Below are 12,088 nucleotides of genomic sequence, written 5' to 3' on the forward strand. Positions count from 1 at the left end.
CTGCCTATCTGACTTGCTGCCACTACTTTCATCTGGTTCCAACTACTTTCGTCTGGTTCCCTGTATAATCCCTATAATTTTTTTTTTTTTTTTTTGGTTTTTCGAGACAGGGTTTCTCTGTATAGCTCTGGCTGTCCTGGAACTCACTTTGTAGACCAGGCTGGCCTCGAATTTAGAAATCCACTTGCCTCTGCCTCCCGAGTGCTGGGATTAAAGGTGTGTGCCACCACACCCAGCTATCTTATTTCTTTTAGACAGAGTCTCGAGGTATAGTCCTGGGTGACCTGGAACTCACTATGTTGACTATGTTGGCTTTAAACTCGCAGAAGTCTGCCTGCTTCTCCCTCCTGAATGCTGGAACTAAAGGCAAACACCATCATGCCCTGCTTATAATCAATCTTTCTACACGGCAACATGATCACATCTGTATCTCTCAATTAACCATGATTCTTTCTGTTACTATGGTTTACAGTGTTCTTTGCCATATGGCTGCTCTGTCTTTCCCCCAGCCATAGGAGCTTCTCTGGGCGGTGTGGAATCCACCCATGTTTCAAGGCTTCTCCCATCTTGGTCTTTCACAAGCTGGTTTGTTTTCCCCCTGCTTGGAGACCATCTCCTCAATATGCTTGCTCAGATTATCCCAGACTCAGAAGAAATGCTACTTTCTTATGGGTGTTGCAGATCCTTGAGCCCCGCCTCACACAGCTGTGCATCTTGCAAAATTGCCCTCAGAAGGGCAAGCGCCACGTGCTTTGTTTTGGATTTGTTTAGATTTACTTGGCTTCTCCCACAGGCTGTCCTTTTAGAGGCACGGGAATGTCTGGCTTGCTTACAATCTCAGTCCATAGTGGGTGTTCAATTAATGCTTGCCGCAAGAAAGAATGAGCTAGCTATAAGGTCTTTTTCTTCTGTGCATCCTGGAATAAGCTCAACTCTTACATGGAGGAAAGGACAGACCCTCTTCCTTCTATCATTGCTTTTGACGCTTTATTTTACATTTCTAAACCCTCACTTGGGAACGTTGAATTCTGCCCTGGTTTCATGCAGCCTGACTGTGGAGTCCCTTGATTCTTTAAATTTCATGCATGGCTGTTCATCACTCTAATGGTACCAGAAGCACTTACTGCCCAAACCTTGATGCTTAGGGTTATTTATTCAGGGCACTTGGGTAACGAGCTGCATTCTGAATAAGCCATAAAGTATAAGAAATGTCAAAATCTGTGAAAGTGCATTTTTTCCCCTCACTGTCAAATGTGTGAATCTAATGTCAGGCACAGAACAGATGCCTGGATGGTAATTATCCCATAATTATGACTCGGAAATCCCATCTGGACAAGATGGAAAAATTGCTTCAGAATTGTCGGCAGGTCTCTCCAGAGGTTGGGAGAGGCCATTAAACCCACACAGGCGGCTCACTTCTGATGTCAGAGATGTGGAAAGATGTTCTGGGTGTTACTGTCATCCTAACTAGAAGGAGGCCCTTGAGGGTTCTTTCTGAAATGAAGCCTCTCTCTTGGGAACAACTCCAGGTAAAGATGAGAGCAGACCACATGCTTGTAACAAGTAAGTCCTAAGTTTGCCTTTCCATAAATCTGCCATATTCCAAGACTCCCGCATCTCAGCAGAGAGCCATACAGTGATGCCCCAGGAAGAGATGGGCTTGGGGTACTGGCCACTCAAGGAATGCCATGGAAGTTAGGAAAAGACAGTGATAGAAGAAGGGATCTTCGTCATGAAAGGACAGGGACAGAAACCTATGTTAGCAGTGGTTCTCAACCTTCTTAGTGCTGCCACCTTTTAATAAGTTCCTCATGTTGCAGTGACCCCCTAACCATAAGATTATTTTCACTGCTATGAAAGAACTGAAAATTTGCTAATGTTATAAATTGTAATGTAAATATTTTTGGAGATACAGGTTTGCCAAAGGGACCATGGCCCATAGGTTGAGAACCATTGCACTATCTACCTACCACACACTTAGCCAGGGGAGACTGTGAAGTCCGTAGCCGTAACCCCCATAGTGTCTGTGGAACACTCAGAGGTGAATCTAGAGTCAGGAGTGCTCTCCCTTCTAGTTCCTTCTCTCTTTACATGACATATACGATGCCACCTTATGTTTAACTCCACTCGGTCTTCAGCAAAGATTCAAACTTAGGGATTCTCTCGCTTAGACTTCCACACCCATCACCACACCCTGCTAATCATCGCTACGGTGCTATGTGCATTTGCAATGATGTCTTTCCAGGGATGTGGGACATAACTACCCTGATCTTGGTTCTCTGATCTGCAGAATGGGACCAGAACTGCACTTCCATTAGTGTGACACCTAGGCCCTCTCCCCAGCTCAGGTCACTGGTTTAGCACCTGTTTCCCTCATCCCACACTCCCACAACCTGGATTTCCTCCTCTTCTTGAACATGAGCTCCCTCAGTGCCTTTGTAGCAGTGGTCCCTCTTTCCCTAGTACAACCTCTCCTTCTCTAGATACCCAACACTTGTACAGCAGGATGCTGAGGACCAAAGGAGTGATGGAGTATCCTTGATATCTAAGCTGACACCTGCAGGACTATCCAGAAAACGTAAGAATAGAAGCCCCCAAGTGGGGGAGGTATCCCCACTGCCTCTTCTCTTGTGGACCCCAGGCTTCTAGACAACACAAAGGCCCAGCTTAGTAGGACCAAATGCTGTACCATAATTTTGGTCAAGCATCACTGCACAGAGTACCTGTACAAGCACGTTCTCTGTGTTCCCCACATAATTAAAGTCTACCCTTCTCAAGATGCCTGTCTGCTTGTGAAGAAGTATTTCATTTGAGACAGAGCCTAAACTTGAAGCTGTTCCTCGAGGACTGTGCAGATGCAGTAACTCTTCCTTAAAATGCAGGATCAACTCCATGAACACAAATGATTGTCCACAGCCAGGACGTGGCAAAGCTCTCAGGAGCAATCCCACACAGAGGGACTGCTTGCCAATTCATCCAAGGAGATAACACTGTTCTCTATTTAAACAAGGGAAACTTCTGGCATATGTAAAGTGCTGAGGTGGTGTAGGAGACACTAAACCCAGGCTCCAGCATGGCCAGTGCTGTACGAAAAGGAGGGAAGACATTGTGTATGGCGTGAGGCTGAGTGGGCAGCATATCTACGCTGACAGTGTTTTGACCATGGGGATACTTGGATAAAATTTGAGCATTTTGTTCACGAGAATCCCTTTCTCATTAAAAGTCTTCTTAAACTGAAAGCAAATTATTCGAGGAAAATTAAAGGTAGCACATTAGGCTTGGGCCTAGGAGCTAAGCCTGGCTTGGTGATGACTCTCCTACTCAGCTTACAATTTTCCTGACTTCTTTCCTCGCCCATCTACCTTCTTGTTCCGACTCCAGATGAAGACTTTGCCAATCACGAATGCTATCATTGTTGTAGAAGAGAGTTTCTAGAATACACACCTTAAAAACTGCTCAACCCTAGCTTCTAGATAGTTTTACATTGTCAATAGTATTGAAAAGATAAGTTTACCATACTTCTTTTGAACTTTTTTTTTTTTTTTTTTTTTTTTTTTTTTGGTTTTTCGAGACAGGGTTTCTCTGTGTAGCCCTGGCTGTCCTGGAACTCACTCTGTAGCCAAGCTGGCCTCAAACTCAGAAATCCGCCTGCCTCTGCCTCCCAAGTGCTGGGATTAAAGGCATGCACCACCTGCCCGGCTCTTTTGAACTTTTAAAGTTCAAAGCAAAACTCATTTTCAACAAGAAGTAACAGCACACCCAGATAACCTACACACAGAAGAGAATGAATTTGGACCTCAGCCACTCTCCATATACAAAATAAAATCTTGCTTTTCCCAAAGCACATGAACATGAGCTTTTAAGAGAGGTCCTTTGAAAGGCCCTTGGATGCTTGTATCACTGCAATTAAACAAAGGTTTTCCTTGCACTGGTTGCTGAGACAGCTGCTTCTTATGTAACATAATGCACCTTCTACATTCTGCCCTGTGTGCCTGCCTGCCTGGCGGCTGTTCAGAGATGCCTGGCTGGGCTGTGGTTTCTCCCCTACGTAAGAATGGAAGGGATCTTCACCTCAGGGCCAGTCATGGTTGTACAGTTTAACATAATGGCTAAAGTGAACCAATTATGTCATCTTTAGATGGAAAACCAGTGTTTGGGTCACAAGTTTTGTTTTTATGATGTCACTCTGTCACTAGGTGTTGAGACCTGGAAAAAGTATGGCTTCATAGATATGAGAATGTCTTATTGTCCATTCTCTATACTGCTTGGGGAATGCCAGAAGGGGAGAGAGGGTGGGTGATGACTAGGGGTTATCTGTGGTACACAGCTTGCCTGACTGAGTTGCAGTTTCAGGCCTGATGTCCATGTTTGGTCAAGAAGACTTCAAGGTGGGTAGAAGGATCTGCTTTACTTCTGGGATGAACTAGAGGTTTTTTTTTTTTTTTTTTTTTAAGATTTATTTACTTATTTTATGTATGTGAGTACACTGTCACTCTCTTCAGACACACCAGAAGAGGGCATCAGAACCCATTACAGATAGTTGTGAGACACCATGTGGTTGCTGGGAATTGAACTTAAGACCTCCGGAAGAATAGTCAGTGCTCTTAACCACTGAGCCATCTTTCCAGCCAAACTAGAGCTGTTTTAAAGATTTTATCTTCCATGACCACACCCTGTTATCCCAGAAACAAAACAAAACAAAACAAAATTTTGACTTTTTTCCCGTCTTACTGAATATTTGTTTATTTCTTTTGATGTTTTGTTTTCTTCTGAGGTGGGGGTAGGGAGGGAATATGAGGGAGGTTTGGTAGGTATCTGGGAGAAAATGGTGGGGGGAGATGAAAACATGATCAAAATATATTGCATAAGAGCAATTTTAATTAAAAAATTAAAAAGATAAACATAAACAACCCCCCAAACATAGAGAATGCTATGGGTTGAATTCGTCGTGCTCCCCAAAAGTTCGTGTGTAAATGGGATGGTGCTAATGGGGATAGTGTGGACCCTTAAGGGGTGTGCCCATGAACTGTCCTTTGGTCACTGAAGGCATGCCCTCGAAGGGTGCTGCAAGCCAAAAGAAACCTTTTTTTCCCTCTAAATTAGTTGTCTCTGATATTATAGTAATATCATATCATAGTACAGTCATGCAAAGCTGATAAATACAATGGATTTGACAGACACTGAAAGGATTCTGTCTGCTGCTCCTATTTGTCCACTGAGTCAGTTGATAGGGTAGATGTTAAATATTCAGGAATTGATATATTTTTTAAAGTTATGTGAAAATGTTTACATATTTCACTCTTTTACTTTTTACTTTTGAAGCTAAATTTAAGATCTTTTAAGTTTTATGCCTCTTGTAAGTTTAGGTAAATGTATTAAAGGCCCTAAATATGTGTATTACCTTATGTGCAAATGTTTCTTATATATGTATGTACATTCATATATAGAGTAGTTTCTTTTAGCCAGTTTAATATAAAATGATTATTTAAAAAACCCTTAACCTAAGCAGATATTTAAAAGAGTCCTGCCTAGTGCACAGTAGGCAAACACCAAATCAACTGAGCTACACCCCATTGGTGCAAGCCTTTGATCCCAGCACTCAGGAGGCAGAGGCAGAGGCAGAGGCAGAGGCAGGCAGATCTCTCTGAGTTTGAGTCTAGCCTGGTCTAAAGAGCGAGTTCCCGGACAGCCCAAGGGCTATACAGAGAAAGCCTGTCTTGAAAAAGTCAAACCAAACCGTCCTCCCTGAAAAGATAAGAAACTGATTTTAAGAGTTATTTGGAGCACAATTTCTTTTCTTGTGGTTGCCTGGACTTCTAGTTCTTCAAAGAGGAGACCACGAGCAGTTGGGAGTCAGAGAAAGGCCATTTTTGTTTTGTTTTGACTTCTTTCTAACATTGACAAGAGGGAGAGGGAGAGTGAAAGAAACCAGAGTCAACAGGGATCATTGTGAATGCACTGCAGTGAGTCCATGGAGCGGGGGCCCAGCTGGGCTAAGGCGAGTCTAGTCGTTACGGCTTTTCTTGCCACAGAAGATCAATGACCAGCACAGAGTCACTAATTGTTTTCTATAGAAGTCAAGTCACATTATCTGCAGCACTTCTGTTTAGAGCAGGGTAAGTCATCTGGAGGCCAGAGACTAAGTAAAGATTGAACTACAGGAGCAGAGGTCCCACATCCATGCATCGTTTTGAAAAATAAACATTGGGCGGGGAGCAGAGCAGAATGTCTTTAAATCCCAGCACTTTGGAGGCAGAGACAAGTGGATTTCTATGTGTTGGATGCCAACCTGATCTATACATAGAGTTTTAGGTCAGCCAGGGCTATATAATGAGACCCTGTCTCCAACAAAAGCTGGGTCAATACTTATTTCTAGTGTCAGTTGGAAAGAGTGCCAAATGATGAGCCTACCCAGGCCTAAGGGGGGGGGGGCTTCTGTTCAGGAAAGGGGAGTGTTTGATGAAAGCCAATGCAAATTAAGAAGATCTAGATGTGGGCTCTGCTATGGTCAATATCCCCTACCCCTTGGCTCAAGTATGTGTCTGCCACCCTGGCTACGCTCTGAGGAAGCTGGCTGAATGAAAGGCAGCATTTCTCCCCACAGGCTCCTTTGGTGAATATATTCAGGTGGCACGAAGCTGCCTTTAAACCTCAGGCATGGCATTTGACTAATTAAAATAGGAGAGATAAGCCAGGAATGATGGTGTAGGCTGGTGATTTAGGCACTTAAGAGGTCTAGGCAGGAGGGTTTGGGGTTCAAAGCTAGCTTGGGTTACACAGTAAGACACTGACTAAAAATATCAAGAATTAGATGTAGCCCAGGATGGAGCCCTTACCTAGTATGTACAAGGCTCTGGGCTCACTCTCCAGTGCTGAAAAAAATAAAAATTAATTATCTAGTTATTTAAAATTAAAGGACAATCTAATTGGAAATGTCATTAAGGCTATATTATTATTCTATATCATCAGACTTATGTGCAATGCTTACTGACCTCTAAACCCTATAAGCTGATGTACAAAGGCATCTGAGGCTACACTTAATGTGACGGTAAGACCCAAAGCCGTCTGAGTTGTCCCTGAACAGTGGCATGACCAAGCACTTTCTGGGAAACCCAGATGCTACAATTCTAGGCCACCTTTGAGGATGAATCTAATGCGATTTGAAGCAGAATGTGTTTGCTCTAATAAGAAATAAGAAAGGGCATCACGTGAAATCTCCATACAGTGGATCTCAGCTGTCTAAGATAAACTAGAAGGAGAAAATAAGCCAAAATGCTAACAGTGGTCTTTTCTGGGCTACGCTGTGGATAATTTAAATTTCATCCTCCGGAGCTGCAGTGTCTCACGGGCAGCTTTAAGATCCATGTGGCTGTATAAACTTAAAATAATTCAGATGGAGTAAAATTGGAAAAAAATCCTTTATTTGCACCAGCCTCCCACCAAGTGCCTCTGTGCCACACATGGCCAGGCTGGTGCATTGCCAGCGCTGCGCTGCAGAAGGGTCTGCTGTGAGCTCCTGTAAGTCACATACATTGCTCATTCTGAGAAGATAAAGCAAGTGTGCAAGGAAATAAAGGTTCAGGGGAACCAGTCGTAGACAAACTCCAGGAGGCGTCTTCAGCATCTGCAGACCTTGCTTGCATTTTCAGGAAGTGACAAGCCAGACTTAGTGAGTTTCAGTACAGACAATATTACCGCTCCCAGCCTGAGAACAGGAGTGATGTTAAGAGGGGCCTTGGGTCACTCAGAAAAGATGCCGGGTGGGATGGGGTGGGGGTGGGAGGTGGGAGGAAACCTGTTCCAGGTGGGGGTTATTAGTTTCTTCTCTCCTTCCTAGACAGACAGCTAAACAAATGAACGAGACCCTTCCTAAAGTTGGTGGGCAAATAAGATTTATCTGGACAAAGGGATGGGGACTGACCTGACATTGGCCATCTCTGTACACTGTTTGCTGTAACCTTTCTTTCTCTACACTGGAGAAGGTCTCAAAGGTAGCAGAGCCTCATGATGGAATTTGCCACACCCCCAGGGGTTCCTTTTAGAAATATTCATAGGAGCTGTCAGAGTGGAATTGTCTGCTATGGAATTTTAGTAGGAAATCAGCCATTGTGGGGCTACCTCAGTGAGAGTTTTGAATTGTCTGCAGTATATTAATAGTACCCAGAGATACTACTCTAACAAATAGAAGAGTAACTTGACCTGGGTAGCAGGTGTTAACACATCAAGCCTCCCAGGAAGCCTCAGCCAATGCCTGTTCTTTGAACGCTTCTGGTCGATGGTGTTTTGTTCACAAGGAATAAAGGGGCATCTGGGCGATGAGGTCTACTCATTCCAGTTGTTCTCAGGGTGGAAATGTACCTGCCTCGCCAGCCCTCCTTACGCTGCCGATTCCCGGGCACTTCCCTGTATAAGACAACTCACATGTGTCCCTGCAGGTCACTGCTAGCAAGAAAGTAGGGCCTGTGCCTCCTGGTAGAGAAAAAACCTGGAAGCCTGCACCAGAGCTCTCTGGACATTGGCTGCACTTCATTTGCCCGTTGCTTTTATTCTCCATATCCTTTGTTGTAATATATCTTAGCTGGGAGTATAATCTGTTCTTGGTTCTTGTCAGTATTCTGGTAGATCATCAGACTTAAAGATGTTCACGGACACCTGATGGTATCTCTCATATAAGATTTTTCTTCAGGAATATAGAGGAAAAGAAACACTTAAAACAAGCATGCCTTTTGTTTGGTCCTCATGTATATACTGGCATCTACCAGTATTCTGGCTTATGCATCAAATGCTTGTGAATACAATTGGGTCAGTCATAGGAGCTGACTGACAGCAATCTTCCTCACCGACCTACAGAATTTAGGAATGCTGTTTGGAATCTGAGCCCACGAAATAGATGGATGGCATCTGTTCAAGGTATCCGACCTAGATTCATATTCATTCATTCATTCATTCATTCTCTCTCTCTCTCTCTCTCTCTCTCTCTCTCTCCCTCCCCCCCATGCAATCAGATATACTAAATATATTATAGATATATTACAAAACAAATAGACTAGATATGGCCCATGCTGGTACACTGACTGGTTCTATATAGTTCATGAATTAAGATGATTTTTCATTTTTAAATGGTTGAAAAGAAAGAAACATAATATATCATGGCATGAAAATATAAGCATTCAAATTTCAGTTTCTAAAAAGCTCTGTGGCTACTTTTCTGCTATATCAGCAGAGTTAGTAGCTCTGTTAGTGACAGAGACCATCTTTCTTTCCACACCAGCCTATACTTAAGTCTTGTTCGAGACGGAAAGTTTGCTGACCTCTGCTCTAGAGTCTTGCATGTCTCAACATGTGTGTAACTTTGCAAAATATGTACAAGAAGAATCTGCTTCCCCCTACAACATTAGTATTTCCACATCTCCTTTACCGGGACCACAGCTCCTTGGCCAAGGCCACCGGAAACCCAGTCTGTCTAGCCTGAATTTAGGGAGACATCATGGAGGAGAGCACTCACATAGGATCCGTAGTCTACAGCCAGAGTCTGCAGAGCCCAGGGAAGGCCGAGCCCAATCAAGATGTCAAAGACGTTGCTCCCAATGGAATTGGACACAGCCATATCCCCCATCCCTGCGAGGACAAAGAGTATTAGTGAGGAAGGGGGTCTTGGCAGGAGGGGCCCACATTGGACTCTCCTGAGTCTGGCAGCCCATAATAGTTTTGCAGGACTGTGTACTTGATTTTCTCTTAGCCCATCACTGATACAAAAAAAAATATATAACAGATTATCATCCAAAGAACTGATGTGATTCTACTGATCCCCAACTTCTCTTCAGCTAGGTTGACAAGTTAAGTAATCAAAAAAACAAAACAAAAACAAAAACAAAAAACAAAAAACAAAACTATCCACATTTGTTTCTAAGAATAGTGGCAGATCGAGCCACCCTTCCAGCAGGAGGAAACCCCATAGCATACACATGGCTCCAAACTTCCCAAATTATACATTAGAACACCGTTTTCATCTGTCCTAGGGTGAGTTCACTGCTTAAGAACTGAGCAACACAAAGATAATGCCACCACGTAGAATTTCCAGGGGAACCTATGGGTCACTGTGCTAAATTTTCTTGCTCCCATTGTTTAAAGCAAATGCCTTCCAGCATCCACCAGGCACGTGAACAAGAGTCAGTGCTGGGAACGATGTAGTGTCTGGCTGGTCAGGTAAGCTTTTGGTTTTGAAATGGGGAAGCATCTATTATGTGCTGACAACTGTCCTTTTGGAGTTGCTATGTTATGAGTGAGCTTAATTATGGGATAGTGGTAGTGGTGTCTGTCTTTTCTAAGCCTCAGTTTCCTTACCCATGAAACGAAAGCAGAATTGTCTCTACCTCTTGGAGTTGTTGAGTGAATTAAGTGTTTCACTTAAAGGACTTCACTCAGTCAAGGTTAGCTAGTTTTTTTTTTCTTTCCTTTTTTTGCTATATTTGTTGCTATTTTAAATTAATGGATGATATGATAATAATGACCTGAAGGGTCATAGTGCCTGGGCAAGCATCTGCACCTTACAAGGAGATACTTTCTGCCTCTTTTCCTTATTCCTCTGACCTCAGGGATTCTTCTGGCCAACTTGACACAGAGATGTCCATCCCCCATCTCTCCTTCTAAGCAGGCTCTGCTGCCCCCTTAGATGCAGCCCTCGCTAGAGGGGGATTCCTTCCTTCACTCCCTCCCTATCCCCAGCATCCTTGGAGATCCCACCTTGTCTGGCTACAATGAGGCTGGCCATGCAGTCTGGCACGCTGGTTCCGGCAGCCAGGAAGGTGATCCCCATGATGACATCAGGGATCCCTAGTGTGTAGCCGATGATGGTAACCTTGGAGGAAGCAGGAAGAGGCAGTGAGCCGAGGGACACTATAAGCCTCTGATCAAGATGCTGAAAAGTCTTTAATTTGGGCCCTCTTGGGGGTGGGGGTGGGGGTGGGGGTGGGGGTAGGGCAGTGTCTTTTCTGGATTTAACACAGGATGGCATGAACATCTGAACATTGTGTGGAAGCGAGCTGGACTGCAGGTCGTAGGCAGATGCTTTGACAGAACCTGGACTTTAAGTGGAAGGTTAGTCTATTGTTTGTTCTTTTCTGGAGATACTTGCACATTGGAAAACTAGATTCACAGGGCTAAGACAACACTGAAACAAAATATTTGAACTCAAGATGGCCTTGAATAATCCAGGCTGTACTAGGAGTGTGGGCAGTATGCTCACAGATCTGCGGTGGGAATTGACAAGTCCTGGAAAGGGGATGGCTTCACACCCGGTCTTGCTGAGGAGATCATGACAAGCTCTTTCCATCCTCACCCGCTGGGAGCTGGGGTGATAGCTGATTTTGCTTGTCAACTTGACATACTTGGGAAGTGGAATCTCAGTTGAGAAACTTGCCTCCATGAGATTGGCATGTGGAGACATTTTCTTGATTGATAATTAATGTAGGAGGGTCCTGTCCACTGTGGGCAGTACTATATCCCTAGTAGGTGGGCCCAGGATATATAAGGAAATGCAGGCTTGGAAGCAAGGCAATAAGCAGCATTCTTCCATGGTTCCAGCCTACAAGTCCTGCTGTAAATTTCTATGTGACTTCCCTTGGAGATAAACTGTGGTCTGGAAATATAAGATGAAATAAATGCTTTCCTCCCCAAGTTGATTTTAGTCATGGTGTTTATCACAGCAATAGAAATAGAACACTTGGTAACCCTCGTTGTCAATGTCAACTTCTTCACCATAATTGCTGCTTCCCCCTCTCACCCCCAACTTTTTGTACTTAGGCAGTGGACTAAATGTTCAGTTTTAACTTTCTTAATTCTCACAACTATTCAGTCTGAATGCTCTGCTATTCCCATTCCTCAGATGAGGAAACTGAGGAACAGAGAGGCACCTGCCCAAGTCTCATGGTGCTGGTAGGTGGCAGGGAGGGTTCTGTTACAGACAGGTGGGTTCCTCTGCAAGGCAGCCTCTCAGTTTACACGGGGGATGGATTGCAAAGCATGGGCTACCATCAACTGAGACACTGCTCAGTGACGCAGATGACCTCACGGTTGTCCCCAAATTTCA

The 12,088-nt window shown here is 44.0% G+C and overlaps 1 protein-coding gene across 1 annotated transcript in view; it reads right to left on the minus strand.

Annotated features, from left to right (window-relative positions):
- Slc24a3 (solute carrier family 24 member 3) overlaps positions 1 to 12,088 on the minus strand; it is a 476,343-nt gene that overhangs the window by 12,634 nt on the left and 451,621 nt on the right. Inside the window, exons 14-15 of the mRNA XM_085833625.1 lie at positions 10,744 to 10,858; positions 9,506 to 9,618 (exon numbers count right to left, since the gene is read on the minus strand). Of these exons, the coding sequence (XP_085689751.1) occupies positions 9,506 to 9,618; positions 10,744 to 10,858 (228 nt within the window). The remainder of the gene's footprint in view (positions 1 to 9,505; positions 9,619 to 10,743; positions 10,859 to 12,088) is intronic.

This window comes from Mus caroli, unplaced genomic scaffold, assembly GCF_978045245.1.
Source record: "Mus caroli unplaced genomic scaffold, Mus_caroli_1 scaffold_2, whole genome shotgun sequence".
NCBI classification, from domain to species: domain Eukaryota; kingdom Metazoa; phylum Chordata; class Mammalia; order Rodentia; family Muridae; genus Mus; species Mus caroli.